The 26,256-nt window shown below is 44.2% G+C and overlaps 1 protein-coding gene across 4 annotated transcripts in view; it reads left to right on the top strand.

Moving 5' to 3' along the window:
• Nucleotides 1–26,256, top strand: part of ZFYVE28 (zinc finger FYVE-type containing 28) — a 371,188-nt gene that overhangs the window by 205,537 nt on the left and 139,395 nt on the right. For all 4 annotated transcript variants that reach the window (XM_089691531.1, XM_089691530.1, XM_089691528.1 and 1 more), the window contains exon 3: nucleotides 1,130–1,267. In XM_089691531.1, coding sequence (XP_089547657.1) covers nucleotides 1,130–1,267 — 138 coding nt within the window. The remainder of the gene's footprint in view (nucleotides 1–1,129; nucleotides 1,268–26,256) is intronic.

Below are 26,256 nucleotides of genomic sequence, written 5' to 3'. Positions count from 1 at the left end.
GCATGCCCTTCCTGACAGCTGCAAGGTGGATGTGCTAATCACTAATTTTAGATAGAGTTGAGCGCTTGGTTCTTTTGTGTATATTTTGTCTACTTAACGATTTATATGCAGGCTTTGTTTTACAAACTACATTAAATATATGACAAATGGTTCCCAGAGAACTTTGGGTTAACTAAGGAGACAGCTGAGCAGCTTGTTTTGTGGCTCTTATCTGAAAGAAAACTCCTACTCGGCCACCATGGAGGAACCCGTGAATAAATTTTCTTGATTCAGAGAAACCCTGCTGATAATTTCACCGTAGATTAGTGTGATGGTCACTCGGAAGAATGCTCGTTACATTGATGGTCAATAGAAAAATTCCACCCACTACATCACCTCCCTCCCTTACAGATAGATAAAGATCATTGGTGTCAGTTGGAACTTATCTGAGAGGCAGAAGTTTTTGATTGCTCAAGGATCCCCTAGCAACCTCTGGAGGAACCCTAGGGTTCCATGGAACCATGGTTGAGAGAGGCTGCTCTAGAGAAAAGTCACGGCTGTGATGGTTCAATCTAGTTCTGCTTCTTTGAGCACAGTTCAAAAGTAATTGTGCTAATAATGTGAAAAGAAGACTACCATGCCATCTGATTTCTCACCAGCTGCATGATATTAATATGTAAAGTTTTATATCTACCTGACTTTTTGTTATCCATGTAAAGAAAGTATATTTGCAAACCTACTAGTACTCCAGATTTGGAAATCTGGCTTCAGGCAATTCGGTGTTCTCTCGCAGGTGAAGTAAACTATATTTTGCCTTACAAAAATCTCTGCATACCAGACCCAAACCGTGATCCCATATGCTACCCCTTTAGGGCCCAAGTTAAGGAAATAAAGGGATTTATGGCGTGGAATAGAATTTTTGGAGATCTACAGCTATGTCTTTAATATTTACTGCAAAAAACACGTAACTTCTCAACAAGGTAATGTAAGGTCTCATCTATAAGAAAGGGCCTTTATGGTGTGAGGGGTTCATAAGAATGAATTTATTTAATACAAAATGTTTGTTTTTTCCAAATGAAGGATACTGTTAAGCAACTCTATTAATAATCTTATTGTTTCCTTTCTTTTGCCTTTCATTTTGTCTTCCTAGGACAACGTTTTAAATATCATAAACCAGATCATGGAGGAATGCATTCAGCATGAGCGAGCAAACCGAGATTTTTGTGTCAAATTTCCAGAAGAAATTCGTCATGATAATCTTGCAGGGCAGCTCTGGTTTGGGGCAGAGGTAAGTCATTTCCACAATGCATGGTCTCCAGTTACCTCCAAAAAGGCTTTGCAAGTTCACAATTTTTGGCCTGCAAGAGAGGTGGATATTAGCAAAGATACAAACGCTAGCTATAAATGTAAAAGAGATCAGATTAAAGAATATATGTATTGTAAATCGTATCCATGTGGGCTATAATTGTAAATGTATCGTTGCAGTTAGTGTTTAAAACCTTGTTCCTATTCTATGGTTTGTAACTATATAATGTGTATATACACAAGGTTGGCCATATTTTATCATTACATATGCAGGATTAGTCTTTTGATTGACAGGGTATATCCATTTAAATACTCTCTAAAGCCTATAATACCTTGAAACACAAAGCTCCTGATTGCCACATACCATATAGTGTGTTGCCTAGGCTTTAGGTCACATGACAAAGCACAACAAAAGAAATTTATTCAAAACATGCAAGGGGGCCCTTTTAATTTTTTCCAGTTGACATGTACCTGATTGATAGCTAGTGGTTATCTAAGTGTTCTGATTATTTTTTTATCCTCGCTCGAATTCTCCTTTAGTATTGCCCCTGTTTGTTTGGTTTTATGGATTTTTAGAGACCTGACATTGTATCAGCTTGATTTGGCCCTTTTCACACGGTAGGTGAACTTTTGCCTCTCTAAAATTCAATCTGTAGTGGATTGTTTTTCAGAGGTGGCTGAGCGGTGGTTTGCAGAGGTGATACTGCCACCTCCTGAGTGCCAGTTTTTTTTTTTTGCCAGTTTTTTATCCAATTCCAAGGGGGAGTTTATTAAATACAACTTAATGCCAAAAGGTCTGGCACATGGTTGCGGCCCAGCCCCATTAGCTTTAATGGCTGAGTTTGACTAAAGTAATACCTACCAAATGTGTCATGTCCATTTAAACTTTCCACACCAACAAGAATCAAGACTGTGGCAATGAGGACCAATCTGAGTGGCCATGTGAATTTGTAGGTAGTCAGTGGTCATTGTGTTGCTATGACGATTTAATGATTTTTACAGCATAAATAGAAGTAGAATCTAGGATTCCCCTATGCATATGCTAATTCACTAATCGGACTGGCTCATGAAGCTCAGGACTGGAAGTGATGTGGCAGGAAGTAGCGGGAGGGAAAAAGACTTTGGGACAGTCATGTGCTCAAGACAAAGAATTGGTTGTTCCGGTTGGGCTCTCGAGATCAACCACCTGTGTGCCATTTTTTAAAAATACTTTTTACCTCAAGACACTAATGTTGTTGAAAGCCAGCCTAAAACCTCCCATTAGACCAGAGACTATGACTACACCAGGAAGAAGATGCAGGAGGGTTCCAACAAACTTCTACTCTTTCAAGAAATTCAAAGCTTGCAGATTAGAGTGCTCTGGGTTTGGTGGGAGGTCTTTCAGCGATCCTGTAGAATACCTGCTCCATGTACAGTGGATATAAAAAGTCTACACATCCCTGTTAAAATGTCAGGTTTCTGTGATGTAAAAAAATGAGACAAAGATAAATCATTTCAGAACTTTTTCCACTTTTAATGTGACCTATAAAATGTACAACTCAGCTGAGCAACAAACTGAAATATTTTAGGTGGAGGGAAGTAAAAATAAACTAAAATAATATGGTTGCATAAGTGTGCACACCCTTAAACTAATACTTTGTTGAAGCACCTTTTGATTTGATTCCAGCACTCAGTCTTTTTGGGTATGAGTCTATCAGCATGGCACATCTTGTCTGGGTTCTGGCTGGGCCATTCCAAAACTTTAATCTTCTTCTGGTGAAGTCATTCCTTTGTTGATTTGGATGTATGCTTTGGGTCGTTGTCATGCTGAAAGATGAAGTTCCTTTTCATGTTCAGCTTTCTTGCAGAAGCCTGAAGGTTTTGTGCCAATATTGATTGGTGTTTGGAACTGTTTATAATTCTCTCTACCTTGACTAAGGCCCCAGTTCCAGCTGAAGAAAAACCGCCCCAAAGCATGATGCTGCCACCACCATGCTTCACTGTGGGTCTTTTTGGTGACGTGCAGTGTTGTTTTTGCGCCAAACATATCTTTTGGAATTATAGCCAAAAACTTCAACATTGGTTTCATCAGACCATAATACATTTTCCCACATGCTTATGGAAGACTACAGATGTGTTTTTGCAAAGTTTAGACGGGCTTGGATGTTTCTTCTTCATAAGAAAAGGCTTTCATTTTGCCACTCTACCCCATAGCCCAGACATATGAAGAATACGGGAGATTGTTGTCACATGTACCAAACATGTTGCTGTACGCCTCTTGGCAGCCTCCCAAACCAGTTTTCTTCTCGTCTTTTTATCAATTTTGGAGGGACATCCAGTTCTTGGTAATGTCACTGTTGCACCATATTTTCTCCACTTGATGACTGTCTTCACTGTGTATATCTAATGGCTTGGAAATTCTTTTGTACCCTTCTCCTGACTGATACATTTTAACAGTGAGATCCCTCTGATGCTTTGGAAGCTCTCTGCGGACCATGGCTTTTGCTGTAGGATGCGACTAAGATAATGTCAGGAAAGACCTACTAGAACAGCTGAACTTTCTTTGGGGTTAATCAGAAGCGCTTTAAATGATGGCAGGTGTGTACTGACTCATATTTAACATGATATTGAATGTGATTGCTTAATTATGAACACAGCTACATCCCAAGTAATAAGAGGGTGTGCATACTTATGCAACCACTTTATTTTAGTTTTTTTTTTTGTTTACTCCCCCCCCATTGTTTTTCAATTGAGTTGGACAGTTTAAAGGGTACATTAAAGGTGGAAAAAGTTCTGAAATTATTTCTTTTTTTTTTTTTTTTTTTTTTTTTACATCACAGAAACCTGACATTTTAACAGGGGTCTGTAGACTTTTTATATCCACTGTAAGTACCTGTGCCTAATGTACATGCTCCCATCAATGAATGGTGTTCTTGAAAGCTGGACTCTTATCAAAAAAATCAAATAAAGCTGAAATTAAATATTGGGTTGCCACTGACCTGCCAGATTGTGTGAAGTTTGTTCAATCAGTCTTGTGATCCAAGACTGTATAGTTCGGTTCTGTACTACTAGAGTTGAAGCAAAGCGCATCCCAGAATATTGGTGTAAATACATCCCAGCCTGCTGACTGGGAGATATCAGTGCACAGATACTGTAAGTCATTACTCTGCCTTTTCCTTGTGTCAGCATGTCCCCTGTGTTAGACTGATAGCACTGCATCAGAGCCTGACTGTCTCCTAGTGCTGGCTTTGCCTCCTCTAGTCTGCTGGGCAAAAGATAACTGCAAGGAGATATAAAGACAAATTCAGACACTAATTGGCATTAAAAACACGCATACACCGTTATTTTAATGCATACATGTCTGCACTAATTGGTGTCGTTTGTTATTTTATTTTTTTGGATCCGCTTGGATTTCAGCTTTACACTGATCACTCTCATATGCATATCTATAAAGCCTTAGAAACACGAAGGATTCCCTTTAAAGATAAAATAACAAGAGAAACAGCCAGAAAATGACTGTGACTGTAAACCATAGGCATAAATAATTCATGTTTCTCTTCCCGCTCTGATATTTTTCTCCCAGTAATTTCATGCAATAAAGTGTATATTTTACTGCCTGTACAAGTCTGTTACATATAAGAAATACAACTTTCATTTAAGTGTGATGGTTCTTTTCTGAGTTAAATAAATCATGTTGCTCATGGTTCCCATTTCTTCAGATATGCTGTTATTGCTTGGAGTGATTTAATTTAAGAAGGACCTGTCACTTCCCCACAGCAACACGCTGAATTGCACCTGTATTCTAGAGAACGGCATCCTGTGAATGCGGGATCGAGGGTAGGAAGGCATCATCCATGCTTTTTAACAGGTTCTGGGACCATTTGGAAGGGTAATATTAAGGCCTGCCTACTGTTCATGTACCACCTCTCATACCAGTTAGACTTCGCTCACATCATGTGACATTATTATTATTATTACATCGAGTTTATATAGCGCCAAAGGATTTGCTCAGCGCTGTACAATAGAGGGGGGGCAATACATGAAACAGTACAGCAACTACAAACAGCACACGAGGGGTTAGAGGGCCCTGCTCTTTCGAGCTTACAATCTAGAAGGGAGGGGGTAGTGGTACAGGAGGAAATGGCTGTGGGGGATGGAGTGCTAGGAGGAATGAAGGAGAACGGCTGTTAGGTGAGGGTGGGGTAGGCTTCCCTGAAGAGGTGGGTTTTCAGGGAGCGCCTGAAGGTGGGGAGGGAAGGTGACAGTCTGATGGATTGGGGTAGTGAGTTCCAGAGGATGGGGGAGGACCTGGAGAAGTCTTGCAGTCGTGCGTGGGAGGAGGAGACCAGGGAGCAAGATAGTAGGAGGTCCTGTGAAGAGCGAAGGGTACGGGTAGGGTGGTACCTGGGAATCAGGTTGGTGAGGTAGTTAGGGGCAGTGTTGTGAATGGCTTTGTAGGTCAGAGTGAGTAGTTTGAATTTGATGCGTTGGGCGATAGGGAGCCTGTGGAGGGATAGGCAGAGGGGGGTGGCAGATGTGGAGCGGTTGGTGAGGTGGATAAGTTTAGCCGCTGAGTTCAGGATGGTCTGAAGCGGGGAGAGCCTGCACTGGGGTAGGCCGGCGAGGAGGGAGTTGCAGTAGACCTACTTTAGCGTTTACCCGCACTGGGACACACAGGGGATCCATGCATCCCCATTCATGAAATCCTATTGCTGTCAATTGGGATGCAATGGCTGCATGGACCCAGCCGCTGCTCCCTATATGACATCCAGATGGATGCTTGTGGGTAGGTGGTGTGGTGCGATGGAGTAATTACGCAGTTTCAAAGAACAAGAACGTGTATTAAAGGAAGGCCTAACTCAAAAGACAACCCAGCGGAAGAGCGCCACACTGGGAAACATTCATAGTTCTCTGTGACTTGAGAATACAGCAGGTTCAGATGCACCAACAGGGTCTGTCTCAGGAGGCAGAATGCGGCTTAGCTGGTCTGTTCCCAATGGGGAGGCTTCCGGTGTAGGATGGTGTTTCTCTAGCCTGTCCCTACTCGTCTGGAACCTCTCCCTGCCACTCTCACTTTCCCTGATATATGGTTGCTCTTTCCTTATCCTATCCACTTTGTTAAATGTGCTCCAAACCCTCAGGACAAGCCCTTAAAAAGGCTCTGTTGGCCCAAGATGGTCACCAGGGGTCACCTGAATGCAGGATAGCCAACTGGGACACTGCCTCTGGGGACCAGGAGACCATAGAGAAACCAGGTTTCTCCTGACTTCCTCTCCAGCTGCGTTACAGCTCAGGTCGAGTGCCACCTACAGTGGAGGACGCAGACTGCACCTGCCTACTTGTGGGTACACGGCCCCAAACTCCCACAGTCTGTTTTTGTAACAGTGCTGGAGTCTGTGGCCAATCGCTAAGCTGGAGCACCTTCACATGGCTGAAAAGGTGATGTTACTGCTCCCTAAAGTTGGCCATACACTGATAAGAATTTGGCCTGTCCTTGGTCAACTTCTGGTGAATTGACATGCTGAAAATTTTTTCTTAATCAATGGCTGCAGCTGCTGAACAGTGTGTTCTGAGTGGTAGGCACTGCTGTAAAAATACAATTTCCTGATGGGTTGGATTTCTCTGTCCATCTAGTTTGTGTGGATGGAGGGATCTGTAACTTTTTTTTATTTTTTTCCCGTTCAGCCTGTTGGCTGAAAAAAAAAAAATTGACAATCTTTGGTCAGGTTTAGGCTCTGACACTAGCTGACCCCGAGTATTTTGTTGCATGCTGGGGATGAGTAGTAGGAGATCACTGAAAATTTAAATAGTAGAAGTTTGTCGGTGGTTTTACCCTAGGTTCACACCTAAGCATTTTCTGCAGTGTTTTGCAGAAATGCAGTACAGTCCATATAACATGATTTCCTATGGGACATGTTCACATCTCCTTGTTTTCACTCGGTGCATTTTTTGGAAAGGGTCAGAGACTTTTTTGAACGCAAAATATAGCATTTTTGGATCTATAGGCTTCAATGGAAATGCTGCAGAAAAGAATGTAGTTTGTTTTTGATGTGGTTTAAAATCTGTCTAGCAACAAGAAAAATAAAATTAAAAAAAATTGCAAAACGCAAAGCAGAATTGGTTCAAACGCAGTCTGCATAAGTGTGAACCTAGCTTTACTGACATGGGGGCTTTTCAGAAAATGGGCAAAGTGACAGTGCCTCTTTAAAACCAGTGGTTCAGTATAACAGCTAAGCAGCTAGAATTTTCAGAAGGTGGCCAACACTGGCAGCCTCTGTAATCCTCCTTTGGATAAGATTCATTGTATATAAAGGCAGCTTATTCTGTCTACAGCAAGGTAATTAAGGCCAGCATAATTTCCTCCTTGGGACCCAGATCTGTACGATGTATTGCTTTTTGTTTCTAGGATTGAGTGTCCGATAAAAAACAAAATAATACGCTGGTATATCTCTCTTTACACTTTGCCATATTTTAGCTGAATTTTGTAAAAACTTGAGGGGCATATTTTTAAGCGGTGAATGTGACGTTCACCAAACATTCACTGCTGGTTAGTCAAGCACTAGAATTTAAAACACATCAGCTAGCAGAAAATGTCTGATCAGTGTCACATTCGCTGTGATATACAGGTGAAACTCGAAAAATTAGAATATCATGCAAAAGTTCATTTATTTCAGTAATGCACTTTAAAAGGTGAAACTAATATATGAGATAGACTCATTACATGCAAAGCAAGATAGTTCAAGCCGTGATTTGTCATAATTGTGATAATTATGGCTTACAGCTCATGAAAACCCCAAATCCACAATCTCAAAAAATGAGAATATTGTGAAAAGGTGCAATATTCTAGGCTCAAAGTGTCCCACTCTAATCAGCTAATTAAGCCATAACACCTGCAAAGGGTTCCTGAGCCTTCAAATGGTCTCTCAGTCTGGTTCAGTAGGAATCACAATCATGGGAAAGACTGCTGACCTGACAGTTGTGCAGAAAACCATCATTGACACCCTCCATAAGGAGGGAAAGCCTCAAAAGGTAATTGCAAAAGAAGTTGTATGTTCCCAAAGTGCTGTATCAAAGCACATTAATAGAAAGTTATGTGGAAGGGAAAAGTGTGGAAGAAAAAGGTGCACAAGCAGCAGGGATGACCGCAGCCTGGAGAGGATTGTCAGGAAAAGGCCATTCAAAAGTATTGGGGACTTTCCCAAGGAGTGGACTGAGGCTGGAGTCAATGTATCAAGAGCCACCACACACAGACGGATCCTGGACATGGGCTTCAAATGTCGTATACCTCTTGTCAAGCTGCTCCTGAACAACAAACAACGTTAGAAGTGTCTTACCTGGGCTAAAGAAAAACAGAGCTGGTCTGTTGCTCAGTGGTCCAAAGTCCTCTTTTCTGATGAGAGCAACTTTTGCTTCTCATTTGGAAACCAAGGACCCAGAGTATGGAGGAAGAATGGAGAGGAGCACACTGCAAGATGCTTGAAGTTTAGTGTGAAGTTTCCACAGTCTGTGCTGCTTTGGGGAGCCATGTCATCTGCTGGTCATTAAGTCCAGGGTCAACGCAGCCGTCTACCAGGATATTTTGGAACACTTCATGCTTCCTTCCGCAGACAAGCTTTATGGGGATGCTGACTTCATTTTCCAGCAGGACTTGGCACCTGCCCACACTGCCAAAAGTACCAAAACCTGGTTCAATGACCATGGGATTACTGTGCTTGATTGGCCAGCAAACTCGCCTGACCTGAACCCCATAGAGAATCTATGGGGCATTGCCAAGAGAAAGATGAAAGACATGAGACCGAACAATTCAGAAGAGCTGAAGGCCGCTATTGAAGCATCCTGGTCTTCCATAACACCTCAGCAATGCCACAAGCTGATAGCTTCCATGCCATGCCGCATTGAGGCAGTAATTGCTGCAAAAGGGGCCCAAACCAAGTACTGAGTACATATGCATGATTATACCTTTCAGAGGTCCGATATTGTTATATGTACAATCCTTGTTTTATTGATTGCATGTAATATTCTAATTTTCTGAGATTGTGGATTTGGGGTTTTCATGAGCTTTAAGCCATAATCATCACAATTATGACAAATCACGACTTGAACTACAGTTGTGACCAAAATTATTCAACCCCCACTGAAATTGAGTGTTTTGGCCAGTTTGACATTGCTTTTGATCATTCAGTCATCTTGCTTACATTTACATTAAAGAGGCACTTGTAGGTCAGACAAATATAACATAACAGTTATAATGAAATAACCACAAATGTCTTTTCTGTGCTCACAGCATTATCAGTTTTATTCAACCCCCAAGTGACATTCAATCTTAGTACTTAGTACAGCATCCTTTTACAGTTATAACAGCTTTTAAACGTGAAGCATAGCTTGACACAAGTGTCTTGCAGCGATCTACGGGTATCTTCGCCCATTCTTCATGGGCAAAGGCCTCCAGTTCAGTCACATTCTTAGGCTTGCGCACTGCAACTGCTTTCTTTAAGTCCCACCAGAGGTTCTCAATCGGATTTAAGTCTGGTGACTGCGATGGCCACTCCAAAATGTTCCAGCCTTTCCTCTGCAACCATGCTCTAGTGGACTTGGAGGTATGCTTGGGATCATTGTCCTGTTGAAAGGTCCAACGTCTCCCAAGCCTCAGGTGTGTGACGGACTGCATCACGTTTCCATCCAATATCTCCTGGTACTGAAGAGAATTCATGGTACCTTGCACACGCTGAAGCTTCCCTGTACCTGCAGAAGCAAAACAGCCCCAAAGCATGATTGACCCTCCACCATGCTTCACAGTAGGCAAGGTGTTCTTTTCATCATAGGCCTTGTTCTTCCTCCTCCAAACATAGCGTTGATCCATGGGCCCAAACAGTTCTAATTTTGTTTCATCAGTCCACAGAACACTATCCCACAACTTTTGTGGTTTGTCCACATGGCTTTTGGCATACTGCAGTCGACTCTTCTTATTCTTTGGAGACAGCAAGGGGGTACGCCTGGGAGTTCTGGCACGGAGGCCTTCATTACGCAGTGTGCGTCTTATTGTCTGGGCTGAAACTTCTGTACCCACATCTGACAAATCTTTTCTCAGTTCCTCAGCAGTCACACGGGGACTTCTCTCCACTCTACGCTTCAGGTAGCGCACAGCAGTCGAAGTCAGCATCTTCTTTCTGCCACGACCAGGTAGCGTTTCAACAGTGCCCTTTGCCTTGAATTTGCGAATGATGCTTCCTAAGGTGTCTCTTGGTATGTTTAACATCTTTGCAATCTTCTTATAGCCATTGCCCTTCCTGTGAAGAGAAATCACCTCTTCTCTTGTCTTCCTGGACCATTCTCTTGCCTTCACCATGTTTGTAACCACACCAGTAAATGTCTAGAAGGAGCTGAGTATCACAGTCATTTTAAAGCTGCCTAATTGGTGCTTATTATGCTTGATTGCTGCTCGGTGACATCCACAGGTGTTTTCAATACCTGATGGAAAGCACCTGTATGAACCTCTGTTCTTCAGAGTGGTAGTCTTTAAGGGGTTGAATAATTGTGGCAATGAAGAAACCACATAAGAACCATTTACTACTGTATTACATAAACAATTGATGTCATTTTAGTTGCATTTGGGTAGTTACAACGTCCTTGTAGGATTTGATTCTGAATACAATTCCAAATGTACACTATAGTCCCTAAACCCCTTTACAGCATTGGGGGTTGAATAATTTTGGTCACAACTGTATCTTGTTTTGCATGTAATGAGTCTATCTCATATATTAGTTTCACCTTTTAAGTTGCATTACTGAAATAAATGAACTTTTGCACGATATTCTAATTTTTCGAGTTTCACCTGTGTATATATATATATATACTCAAAGTGGTTCCAAAGCCTAAACATTTTGTACCTTAATGCAGGGGTTAAAATTTCGAGTCCAGACCTACTAGCCAGTCACAAAACTTACTCTCCACCAGTTGCCCCACGCCCCCTTAAAGCTTATGAAATTACATTTTTCTTTAGAATAAATAGTCCAAAATATAAATCTGTACACGGTAATGTATATCCCCCTCCCCTGTACTCCATTATAGTGATATGACATGTATACAGTAATGTATATCCCCCCTCCCCTGTACTCCATTATAGTGATATGACATGTATACAGTAATGTATATCCCCCTCCCCTGTACTCCATTATAGTGATATGACTTGTATACAGTAATGTATATCCCCCTCCCCTGTACTCCATTATAGTGATATGACTTGTACACAGTAATGTATATCCCCCCTCCCCTGTACCCCATTATAGTGATATGACATGTATACAGTAATGTATATCCCCCTCCCCTGTACCCCATTATAGTGATATGACATGTATACAGTAATGTATATCCCCCCTCCCCTATACTCCATTACAGTGATATGACATGTATACAGTATGTATATCCCAGCTCCTCTGTACTCCATTATAGTAATATGACATGTATACAGTAATGTATATCCCCCCTCCCCTGTACCCCATTATAGTGATATGACATGTATACAGTAATGTATAGCCCCCTCCCCTGTACTCCATTATAGTGATATGACATGTATACAGTAATGTATATCCCCTCTCCCCTGTACTCCATTATAGTGATATGACATGTATACAGTATGTATATCCCAGCTCCCCAGTACTCCATTATAGTGATATGATATGTATACAGTAATGTATATCCCCTGTACTCCATTATAGTGATATGACATGTATACAGTAATGTATATCCCCCTCCCCTGTACTCCATTATAGTGATATGACATGTATACAGTAATGTATATCCCAGTTCCCCTGTACTCCATTATAGTGATATGATATGTATACAGTAATGTATATCCCCCTGTAACAGGGTTAGCTCGGCAGCGGGTGTGTGTGACCCCCTGGATGGGTGCACAACACAAAAAAAATAGGCACAGCACAACAATAGTGGAGGTGAAAACAAACAGGTGTAATTTATTTACAATATTTACAGAAAAAAGGATAAACAAAAAGAAACATCAAAATAAATCCTGGCCAACTTGGCTACTTACTGCAACAACAGCTTCTCCCTAGCTACCCACTAGGTACAGCCTGCTGCTATACCTAGTTGCTAGTACTTGGAGGTTAGCCACACAGGCTTTGGTCTCTCTGCACACAGGTAACAGGTCAGCTCCCCAGACAGTTCAGGCACAGATCTGGTTCCAGGGTGGAGCAACTCCCTAAGCACTCTGGGAGGTTTTATAGAGGTGTTTAATGAGCCCACTACCTTCAGCTGGGCTCATTACCTCAGTGCTGAAGGACTCAGCACTTCCCTCTAGTGGTACAAATCCCCATAAAGCCTGAACCTTGGACAAATATATCGTCCATCCAGGACGCAACCAGGTGATTTCACCTGCCTACTGTCACACCCCCCCTCCCCTGTACTCCATTATAGTGATATGACATGTATACAGTAATGTATATCCCCCCTCCCCTGTACTCCATTATAGTGATATGACATGTATACAGTAATGTATATCCCAGCTCCCCTGTACTCCATTATAGTGATATGACATGTATACAGTATGTATATCCCAGCTCCCCTGTACTCAATTATATTGATATGATATGTATACAGTAATGTATATCCCCCCTCCCCTGTACTCCATTATAGTGATATGACATGTATACAGTATGTATATCCCCCTCCCCTGTACTCCATTATAGTGATATGACATGTATACAGTAATGTATATCCCCCCTCCCCTGTACCCCATTATAGTGATATGACATGTATACAGTAATGTATATCCCCCTCCCCTGTACTCCATTATAGTGATAGCACATGTATACAGTATGTATATCCCAGCTCCCCTGTACACCATTATAGTGATATGACATGTATACAGTATGTACAGTGGGGATCGAAAGTTTGGGCACCCAAGCTAAAAATTTGTATTAATGTGCATAAAGAAGCCAAGGAAAGATGGCAAAATCTCCAAAAGGCATCAAATTACAGATTAGACATTCTTATAATATGTCAACAAAAGTTAGATTTTATTTCCATCATTTACACTTTCAAAATAACAGAAAAAAAAAAATGGCGTCTGCAAAAGTTTGGGCACCCTGCAGAGTTAATATCTTGTACTGCCCCCTTTGGCAAGTATCACAGCTTGTAAACGCTTTTTGTAGCCAGCCAAGAGTCTTTCAATTCTTATTTGAGGTATCTTTGCCCATTCTTCCTTACAAAGTCTTCCAGTTCTTTGAGATTTTTGGGCTGTCTGTCACGCACTACTCTTTTAAGGTCTATCCATAGATTTTCAATTATGTTGAGGTCAGGAGATTGTGAAGGCCATGGCAAAACCTTCAGTTTACCCCTCTTGATGTAATCCCCCGTGGATTTCGAGGTGTGTTTAGGATCATTATCCATTTGTAGAAGCCATCCTCTCTTTAACTTCAGCTTTTTCACAGATGTCATTAAGTTACCATCCAAAATTTGCTGAAATTTTATTGAATCCATTTTTCCTTCTACTCATGAGATGTTCCCTGTGCCACTGGCTGCAACACAACCCCAAAGTATGATTGATCCAACCCCATGCTTAACAGTTGGACAGAGGTTCTTTTCATTAAATTCTGTGCCCCTTCTTCTCCAAACGTACCTTTGCTCATTCCAGCCAAAAAGTTCAATTTTAACCTCATCGGTCCACAGAACTTGTTTCCAAAATGCATCAGGCTTGTCTTTATGTTCATTTGCAAAGTTCAAACAATGATTTTTGTGGTGAGGACGTAGAAGAGGTTTTCTTCTGATGACTCTTCCATGAAGACCATATTTGTACAAGTATCTCTTTATAGTGGAATAGTGTACCACAACTCCAGTGTCTAGCAGATCTTTCTAGAGGGATCGTGCAGTCAAACATGGGTTTTGAATTGTTTTTCTCACAATCCTGCGAGCTGTTCTGTCTGATATTTTTTCTTGGTCTTCCAGATCTTGCTTTAACTTCCACTGTTCCTGATGACTGCCATTTCTTAATTACATTCCGAACAGAGGATATTGACATCTGAAAACGCTTTGCTATCTTCTTATAGCCTTCTCCAGCTTTGTGAGCGTCAACTATTTTCAGTTTCAGTTTTCTAGACAACTGCTTAGAAGAACGGATGGTGCTGATTGTTGGGGCAAGGTCAGACGAGTCTGGGCATTTAAAACCTTTGAGATTGACATCACCTGGTCTTCCCAGACGATGATTGAGAACAATCCATGACACTGGCAGGTCTCAGCTTGGCAAAGGGGGCAGTGCATGCTATAAATTCTGCAGGGTGCCCAAACTTTTGCAGACGCCACTTTTTTGTTTTCTGTTATTTTGAAAGTGTAAATGATGGAAATAAAATCTAACTTTTGTTGACATATTATAAGAATGTCTAATCTGTAATTTGATGCCTTTTGTAGATTTTTCCATCTTTCCTTGGCTTCTTTATGCATATTAATACACATTTTTAGCTGGGGTGCCCAAACTTTCGATCCCCACTGTATATCCCAGCTCCCCTGTACTCCATTATAGTGATATGACATGTATACAGTAATGTATATCCCCCTCCCCTGTACTCCATTATAGTGATATGACATGTATACAGTAATGTATATCCCAGCTCCCCTGTACTCCATTATAGTGATATGACATGTATACAGTAATGTATATCCCCCCTCCCCTGTACTCCATTATAGTGATATGACATGTATACAGTAATGTATATCCCCCCTCCCCTGTACTCCATTATAGTGATATGACATGTATACAGTAATGTATATCCCCCTCCCCTGTACTCCATTATAGTGATATGACATGTATACAGTAATGTATATCCCCCCTCCCCTATACTCCAGTATAGTGATATGACTTGTATACAGTAATGTATATTCCCCCTCCCCTGTACTCCATTATAGTGATATGACATGTAAACAGTGATGTATACCCCAGCTCCCCTGTACTCCATTATAGTGATATGACATGTATACAGTAATGTATATCCCCCCTCCCCTGTACTCCAGTATAGTGATATGACTTGTATACAGTAATGTATATCCCCCTCCCCTGTACTCCATTATAGTGATATGACATGTAAACAGTAATGTATATCCCAGCTCCCCTGTACTCCATTATAGTGATATGACATGTATACAGTAATGTATATCCCAGCTCCCCTGTACTCCATTATAGTGATATGACATGTATGCAGTAATGTATATCCCCCTCCCCTGTACCCCATTATAGTGATATGACATGTATACAGTAATGTATATCCCCCCTCCCCTATACTCCATTACAGTGATATGACATGTATACAGTATGTATATCCCCCTCCCCTGTACCCCATTACAGTGATATGACATGTTTACAGTAATGTATAGCCCCCTCCCCTGTACTCCATTATAGTGATATGACATGTAAACAGTAATGTATACCCCAGCTCCCCTGTACTCCATTATAGTGATATGACATGTATACAGTAATGTATATCCCAGCTCCCCTGTACTCCATTATAGTGATATGACATGTATACAGTAATGTATATCCCCCCTTCCCCTGTACTCCATTATAGTAATATGACATGTATACAGTAATGTATATCCCCCCTCCCCTGTACCCCATTATAGTGATATGACATGTATACAGTATGTATATCCCAGCTCCTCTGTACTCCATTACAGTGCTATGACATGTATACAGTAATGTATAGCCCCCTCCCCTGTACTCCATTATAGTGATATGACATGTATACAGTAATGTATATCCCCCCTCCCCTGTACCCCATTATAGTGATATGACATGTATACAGTATGTATATCCCAGCTCCTCTGTACTCCTTTACAGTGATATGACATGTATACAGTAATGTATAGCCCCCTCCCCTGTACTCCATTATAGTGATATGATATGTATACAGTAATGTATATCCCCCTCCCCTGTACTCCATTATAGTGATATGACATGTATACAGTAATGTATATCCCTCCTCCCCTGTACTCCATTATAGTGATATGACATGTATACAGTAATGTATATCCCAGCTCCCCTGTACTCCATTATAGTGATATGACATGTATACAGTAATGTATATCCCCCCTCCCCTGTACTCCATTATAGTGATATGACATGTATACAGTATGTATATCCCAGCTCCCCTGTACTCCATTATAGTGATATGATATGTATACAGTAATGTATATCCCCCCCTCCCCTGTACTCCATTATAGTGATATGACATGTATACAGTAATGTATATCCCAGCTCCCCTGTACTCCATTATAGTGATATGACATGTATACAGTAATGTATATCCCCCCTCCCCTGTACTCCATTATAGTGATATGACATGTATACAGTAATGTATATCCCCCCTCCCCTGTACTCCAGTATAGTGATATGACTTGTATACAGTAATGTATATCCCCCTCCCCTGTACTCCATTATAGTGATATGACATGTAAACAGTAATGTATATCCCAGCTCCCCTGTACTCCATTATAGTGATATGACATGTATACAGTAATGTATATCCCAGCTCCCCTGTACTCCATTATAGTGATATGACATGTATGCAGTAATGTATATCCCCCTCCCCTGTACCCCATTATAGTGATATGACATGTATACAGTAATGTATATCCCCCCTCCCCTATACTCCATTACAGTGATATGACATGTATACAGTATGTATATCCCCCTCCCCTGTACCCCATTACAGTGATATGACATGTTTACAGTAATGTATAGCCCCCTCCCCTGTACTCCATTATAGTGATATGACATGTAAACAGTAATGTATACCCCAGCTCCCCTGTACTCCATTATAGTGATATGACATGTATACAGTAATGTATATCCCAGCTCCCCTGTACTCCATTATAGTGATATGACATGTATACAGTAATGTATATCCCCCCTTCCCCTGTACTCCATTATAGTAATATGACATGTATACAGTAATGTATATCCCCCCTCCCCTGTACCCCATTATAGTGATATGACATGTATACAGTATGTATATCCCAGCTCCTCTGTACTCCATTACAGTGCTATGACATGTATACAGTAATGTATAGCCCCCTCCCCTGTACTCCATTATAGTGATATGACATGTATACAGTAATGTATATCCCCCCTCCCCTGTACCCCATTATAGTGATATGACATGTATACAGTATGTATATCCCAGCTCCTCTGTACTCCTTTACAGTGATATGACATGTATACAGTAATGTATAGCCCCCTCCCCTGTACTCCATTATAGTGATATGATATGTATACAGTAATGTATATCCCCCTCCCCTGTACTCCATTATAGTGATATGACATGTATACAGTAATGTATATCCCTCCTCCCCTGTACTCCATTATAGTGATATGACATGTATACAGTAATGTATATCCCAGCTCCCCTGTACTCCATTATAGTGATATGACATGTATACAGTAATGTATATCCCCCCTCCCCTGTACTCCATTATAGTGATATGACATGTATACAGTATGTATATCCCAGCTCCCCTGTACTCCATTATAGTGATATGATATGTATACAGTAATGTATATCCCCCCCTCCCCTGTACTCCATTATAGTGATATGACATGTATACAGTAATGTATATCCCAGCTCCCCTGTACTCCATTATAGTGATATGACATGTATACAGTAATGTATATCCCCCCTCCCCTGTACTCCATTATAGTGATATGACATGTATACAGTAATGTATATGCCCCCTCCCCTGTACTCCAGTATAGTGATATGACTTGTATACAGTAATGTATATTCCCCCTCCCCTGTACTCCATTATAGTGATATGACATGTATACAGTAATGTATATCCCCCCTCCCCTGTACTCCATTATAGTGATATGACATGTATACAGTAATGTATATCCCCCCTCCCCTGTACTCCAGTATAGTGATATGACTTGTATACAGTAATGTATATCCCCCTCCCCTGTACTCCATTATAGTGATATGACATGTAAACAGTAATGTATATCCCAGCTCCCCTGTACTCCATTATAGTGATATGACATGTATACAGTAATGTATATCCCAGCTCCCCTGTACTCCATTATAGTGATATGACATGTATGCAGTAATGTATATCCCCCTCCCCTGTACCCCATTATAGTGATATGACATGTATACAGTAATGTATATCCCCCCTCCCCTATACTCCATTACAGTGATATGACATGTATACAGTATGTATATCCCCCTCCCCTGTACCCCATTACAGTGATATGACATGTTTACAGTAATGTATAGCCCCCTCCCCTGTACTCCATTATAGTGATATGACATGTAAACAGTAATGTATACCCCAGCTCCCCTGTACTCCATTATAGTGATATGACATGTATACAGTAATGTATATCCCCCCTCCCCTGTACTCCATTATAGTGATATGACATGTATACAGTATGTATATCCCAGCTCCCCTGTACTCCATTATAGTGATATGATATGTATACAGTAATGTATATCCCCCCCTCCCCTGTACTCCATTATAGTGATATGACATGTATACAGTAATGTATATCCCAGCTCCCCTGTACTCCATTATAGTGATATGACATGTATACAGTAATGTATATCCCCCCTCCCCTGTACTCCATTATAGTGATATGACATGTATACAGTAATGTATATCCCCCCTCCCCTGTACTCCAGTATAGTGATATGACTTGTATACAGTAATGTATATTCCCCCTCCCCTGTACTCCATTATAGTGATATGACATGTAAACAGTGATGTATACCCCAGCTCCCCTGTACTCCATTATAGTGATATGACATGTATACAGTAATGTATATCCCCCCTCCCCTGTACTCCAGTATAGTGATATGACTTGTATACAGTAATGTATATCCCCCTCCCCTGTACTCCATTATAGTGATATGACATGTAAACAGTAATGTATATCCCAGCTCCCCTGTACTCCATTATAGTGATATGACATGTATACAGTAATGTATATCCCAGCTCCCCTGTACTCCATTATAGTGATATGACATGTATGCAGTAATGTATATCCCCCTCCCCTGTACCCCATTATAGTGATATGACATGTATACAGTAATGTATATCCCCCCTCCCCTATACTCCATTACAGTGATATGACATGTATACAGTATGTATATCCCCCTCCCCTGTACCCCATTACAGTGATATGACATGTTTACAGTAATGTATAGCCCCCTCCCCTGTACTCCATTATAGTGATATGACATGTAAACAGTAATGTATACCCCAGCTCCCCTGTACTCCATTATAGTGATATGACATGTATACAGTAATGTATATCCCAGCTCCCCTGTACTCCATTATAGTGATATGACATGTATACAGTAATGTATATCCCCCCTTCCCCTGTACTCCATTATAGTAATATGACATGTATACAGTAATGTATATCCCCCCTCCCCTGTACCCCATTATAGTGATATGACATGTATACAGTATGTATATCCCAGCTCCTCTGTACTCCATTACAGTGCTATGACATGTATACAGTAATGTATAGCCCCCTCCCCTGTACTCCATTATAGTGATATGACATGTATACAGTAATGTATATCCCCCCTCCCCTGTACCCCATTATAGTGATATGACATGTATACAGTATGTATATCCCAGCTCCTCTGTACTCCTTTACAGTGATATGACATGTATACAGTAATGTATAGCCCCCTCCCCTGTACTCCATTATAGTGATATGATATGTATACAGTAATGTATATCCCCCTCCCCTGTACTCCATTATAGTGATATGACATGTATACAGTAATGTATATCCCTCCTCCCCTGTACTCCATTATAGTGATATGACATGTATACAGTAATGTATATCCCAGCTCCCCTGTACTCCATTATAGTGATATGACATGTATACAGTAATGTATATCCCCCCTCCCCTGTACTCCATTATAGTGATATGACATGTATACAGTATGTATATCCCAGCTCCCCTGTACTCCATTATAGTGATATGATATGTATACAGTAATGTATATCCCCCCCTCCCCTGTACTCCATTATAGTGATATGACATGTATACAGTAATGTATATCCCAGCTCCCCTGTACTCCATTATAGTGATATGACATGTATACAGTAATGTATATCCCCCCTCCCCTGTACTCCATTATAGTGATATGACTTGTATACAGTAATGTATATTCCCCCTCCCCTGTACTCCATTATAGTGATATGACATGTAAACAGTGATGTATACCCCAGCTCCCCTGTACTCCATTATAGTGATATGACATGTATACAGTAATGTATATCCCCCCTCCCCTGTACTCCAGTATAGTGATATGACTTGTATACAGTAATGTATATCCCCCTCCCCTGTACTCCATTATAGTGATATGACATGTATACAGTAATGTATATCCCCCCTCCCCTATACTCCATTACAGTGATATGACATGTATACAGTATGTATATCCCCCTCCCCTGTACCCCATTACAGTGATATGACATGTTTACAGTAATGTATAGCCCCCTCCCCTGTACTCCATTATAGTGATATGACATGTAAACAGTAATGTATACCCCAGCTCCCCTGTACTCCATTATAGTGATATGACATATATACAGTAATGTATATCCCAGCTCCCCTGTACTCCATTATAGTGATATGACATGTATACAGTAATGTATATCCCCCCTTCCCCTGTACTCCATTATAGTAATATGACATGTATACAGTAATGTATATCCCCCCTCCCCTGTACCCCATTATAGTGATATGACATGTATACAGTATGTATATCCCAGCTCCTCTGTACTCCATTACAGTGCTATGACATGTATACAGTAATGTATAGCCCCCTCCCCTGTACTCCATTATAGTGATATGACATGTATACAGTAATGTATATCCCCCCTCCCCTGTACCCCATTATAGTGATATGACATGTATACAGTATGTATATCCCAGCTCCTCTGTACTCCTTTACAGTGATATGACATGTATACAGTAATGTATAGCCCCCTCCCCTGTACTCCATTATGGTGATATGATATGTATACAGTAATGTATATCCCCCTCCCCTGTACTCCATTATAGTGATATGACATGTATACAGTAATGTATATCCCTCCTCCCCTGTACTCCATTATAGTGATATGACATGTATACAGTAATGTATATCCCAGCTCCCCTGTACTCCATTATAGTGATATGACATGTATACAGTAATGTATATCCCCCCTCCCCTGTACTCCATTATAGTGATATGACATGTATACAGTATGTATATCCCAGCTCCCCTGTACTCCATTATAGTGATATGATATGTATACAGTAATGTATATCCCCCCCTCCCCTGTACTCCATTATAGTGATATGACATGTATACAGTAATGTATATCCCAGCTCCCCTGTACTCCATTATAGTGATATGACATGTATACAGTATGTATATCCCAGCTCCCCTGTACTCCCCTGTCCATCCCCTGTCCATCATCCGGACGTCCGGCGAGAAGGATGTGCGTCGGCGATCTCCTGCTCCCCTGGCCCCAATCCGCTGCCATCTGGGCAGCAGCGGACCCTAACGGGGGCCCCACGATCCTTCGGTCCCTACTCATCAGCCAGGTAATGCTACTGGACCTTTTTCCCGGACCTCCGGGACTTGCGGCCTACCCGGCACCCGAATCCGCGGCCTCCATTTCTGGCGCGGCCGACCCGGATCGCCGGGCATCAGCCCAGGCCGCCGCTGCTCTGTTCCCCGGTCCCCGCCGATCAGCCAGCCTCCCCAGGGCCCCCCTCACTGGCCCTGGGTCCATCCCTCCCGACCACCGGGTACCAGCTCGCCCGGAGCAGCCACGTGCTCGTCAGCTCCGGCGCCCCCGCGCCCGATCCGCTGCCATCCGGGCCCCTGAGCCTGCTGCCGATGTCCCCACCAACACCCTGAAGGGGACACAGACACTCCGTCCCTCCAGCGGAGCTCTGGCGGTCCGAAGCGGCTTGAGGCCTACCACGGCACCCGAAGCCGCGGTGTTTCCTGCCGGCCGTGGCTGGAATCGCAGCGGGACGCCTCCGCTCCTCCGGGGAACCTACCACCACCACCAATGGTCCTCCTAACATAGGAGGGATCCACCTCCACCCCAACGCTCCAGGACATCAGGTACTCCACCAGGAGCACCCACTACCCATCAGGGAGCCCAACCACCATCCCACCGCCAGCCACCAGGGATCACACCACCCACCGGAAACCCTAACCACCAGGGACCCTTAACCACTATCCCTCCAGGGATCGCTACTAACCCACCAGGGATAGCACGGCCACCATCCCACCAGGGATCCCCTGCCCTCCACCCCACCTGGGACTACCAGCCACTTCCCACTGCGTTTCGGACACTGCTTCGCCATCCCTGACCAGCACCCCCCCCACCCACCCCGACCCTTCCTGCACCCCGTTCACCCCAACATGCCGCCCGCGCTCCTCCTCCTTGTCCTCCTCTCCTCCATCCCTAAAACCGCCTTCCTCTACCCACCCACCCCTGCTAAGCAGCTCTATATCGCCCCCTCACTTCTCCCCTCTCCCCACTATGGCACCCACCACCTCCTCCTGCTACTCCACTTCCCTGCTGACCCACTTGCCACCACTTTCAGACCCAAGCGCTCCTACACCTCCCGTTCCCACGCCACCTTCCTCACCCTCCTCCTTCTCATATCAGCTGGGGACATCTCCCCAAACCCTGGCCCCTCACCACCTCACACCCCCCCTAGAGCCCCCCCTGCTCACGCCAGCCGACGCGACCCCCTCAACCTCATACGTGTACCCCTCCTCCCCATATCTATCCCCCCTCTCTCGGTTGCACTCCTGAATGCCCGTTCGGTTTGCAATAAGCTTACCGCCATCCATGACCTCTTCATCTCCCGCTCCCTCAACCTCCTAGCAGTCACCGAAACCTGGGTACAGGCCACTGACTCCACTTCCCCTGCAGCACTCACCCATGGAGGTCTCATCTGGACCCATTCACCAAGACTGAGCGATCGCAGAGGTGGTGGTGTCGGCTTGCTCCTATCACCGCTTAGCACCTTCCAGGTCCTCCCTAACCCACCCTCTCTTTCCTTCCCCTCCTTTGAGGCGCACTGCATCCGACTCTTCTCACCCACCCCCCTAAGGATCGCAGTGATCTACAGGCCTCCCGGATCCATAGCCCGCTTCCTGGATGACTTCGCCGCCTGGCTCCCCTTCTTCCTCTCCTCTGAGCTACCGACCATCATCCTCGGGGACTTCAACATCCCCATCAACGACAACACCCCGGCTACTTCCCAATTCCTCCACCTAACCTCCTCCTTCGCGCTCACACAGCACACTCAATCCTCCACCCACTTCGGAGGGAACACCCTGGACCTTGTCTTCTCCCACCTCTGTACCCTCAACCAGTTCTCGAACACCCCCTTCCCTCTCTCCGACCACCACCTCCTCACCTTCTCCATCTCCCCTTCCCCCAACTCCCCCCCTCAAAAACGCCAAACCATCACCAGCCGCAACCTCCGCAACCTGAACCCGGCCCCCCTCCACTCTGCCGCCGACTGCCTATACGACAGCATCCTCCCACTGTCATGTCCTGACATAGCCACCACCTTGTACAATGACTCACTGTCAGCTGCCCTAGACTCTCTGGCACCCCTAACCACACGCATCATCAAACCCAGACCGCTTCAACCCTGGCAGACCGACAGCACTAAACGCCTCAAACGTCGCAGTCGCGCACTGGAGAGACTGTGGCGCAAAACCAGGTCCCCTCATACTTTCTCCCTCTACAAATCTGCATTTCTTATCTACACCTCCTCCCTCCACGCCGCCAAGCAGGCCTACTTTGTTAACCTAATAAACACCCTCTCCTCCTGCCCCCGCCGACTCTTCTCCACCTTCAACTCCCTGCTCTCCCCCCCCCCCCCCCCCCTCCTCCACTCAGTACCTCTCTCACCGCCCACGAGATTGCCACCCTTTTCCACAACAAGATTGACGCTATCCGTAAGGACATCGTCAACTTGCAATCTACCTCCCCACCTAGCCTCCTCGCCCCCGTCACCCCTTCATCTCCCCCCTCCTCTGCCCTCACTACCGCACTGCCCCCCTCCTCTCCCAATGCCCCGCCCACCATAACCCCCCCCGCACTGCACTCCCTCAGCCCTGTCACTACTGAGGAAGTCGCCAAAGTCCTCTCAAAAGCCCGCCTCACTACCTGCCCCCTGGACCCTATCCCCTCTCAACTCCTCCGGTCACCCCCCTCTTCCCTCATCCGCTCCCTCACCCACATCTTCAATCTCTCCCTCTCTACTGGCGTATTCCCCTCCCCCCTAAAGCACGCGCATATCACCCCCATCCTCAAAAAGCCCTCCCTGGATCCCGCGGACCCCAACAACCTCAGACCCATCTCTCTGCTGCCACTCACCTCCAAGCTCCTTGAACGCATAGTCTACGATCGCCTAAGCGCCCACCTTACAGACAATAACCTCCTTGACCCTCTACAGTCCGGCTTCCGTCCCCTACACTCCACTGAAACTGCCCTCCTCAAAATCACTAACGACCTACTCAACGCCAAAGCCAAGGGCGACTACTCTGTCCTCCTTCTCCTGGACCTCTCTGCGGCCTTCGACACAGTTGACCACCCCCTCCTCCTTAATAAACTACTCTCCCTTGGCATCGGAGATACTGCTCTCTCTTGGTTCTCATCCTACCTATCCCGACGCTCCTTCAGTGTCACCTACAATGGTGCCACCTCCCCCTCCCTCCCCCTCTCTGTTGGGGTCCCCCAAGGCTCTGTCCTTGGACCCCTTCTCTTCTCCATCTACACCTCCTCCCTGGGCAAACTCATACAATCTCACGGCTTCAACTATCACCTCTATGCTGACGACACCCAAATCTACCTATCCACCCCTCACCTCACCCCCACTATCTCCGCCCGCATCACTCACCTCCTAAATGACATCTCAGACTGGATGTCGCTACATTTCCTCAAGCTCAACCTCTCCAAAACCGAGCTCCTCATCTTTCCCCCTGCCAACACCCCCCCCCCCCCATCCTATCCATCATCACCAACAACTCCACTATCACTCCCGCCCCGCAAGCCAAAGTCCTTGGCGTCATTCTTGATGCGAACCTCTCCCTCCAACCGCATGTCAAATCACTCACAAACACATGCAGGCTCCATCTTCGCAACATTGCCAAGATACGCTCCTTCCTCACCCCAGACACCACCAAACTTCTAGTACACTCCCTCATCATCTCACGCCTTGACTACTGCAACTCCCTCCTCACTGGCCTACCCATGTGCAGGCTCTCCCCGCTCCAGACCATCCTGAACTCAGCTGCCAGACTCATCCACCTCACCACCCGCTCCACCTCTGCCACCCCCCTCTGCCTCTCCCTCCACTGGCTCCCGATTGCCCAACGCATCAAATTTAAACTCCTAACCCTGACCTACAAAGCCGTTCACAACACTGCCCCTGACTACCTCACCAACCTGATCACTAAGTACCACCCTACCCGTACCCTTCGCTCCTCACAGGACCTCCTTCTATCCTGCTCCCTGGTCTCCTCCTCCCATGCACGACTGCAGGACTTCTCCAGGTCCTCCCCCATCCTCTGGAACTCACTGCCCCAATCCATCAGACTGTCGCCTTCCCTATTCACATTCAGGCGCTCCCTCAAAACCCATCTCTTCAGGGAAGCCTACCCCACCCTCACCTAACGGCCATCCTCCCTCATTCCTCCCACCACTTCATCCCCCTCAGCCACTTCCTACTGTACCTTTACCCCCTCCCTCCTAGATTGTAAGCTCGTAAGAGTAGGGCCCTCTTACCCCTCGTACGTTGTTTGTTGTTGTTGTACTGTGCCATGTATTGTCCCCCCTATTGTACAGCGCTGAGCAAACCCTTTGGCGCTATATAAACTCCTAGTAATAATAATAATACTCCATTATAGTGATATGACATGTATACAGTAATGTATA

The sequence above is a fragment of the Staurois parvus genome, unplaced genomic scaffold, assembly GCF_062004578.1.
Source record: "Staurois parvus isolate SC_StPar_1 unplaced genomic scaffold, SC_StPar_1.0 ptg000564l, whole genome shotgun sequence".
NCBI lineage: Eukaryota > Metazoa > Chordata > Amphibia > Anura > Ranidae > Staurois > Staurois parvus.
The sequence above is the reverse complement of the archived record's forward strand: the minus strand, read 5'-3'. Positions and strand labels throughout refer to the sequence as shown.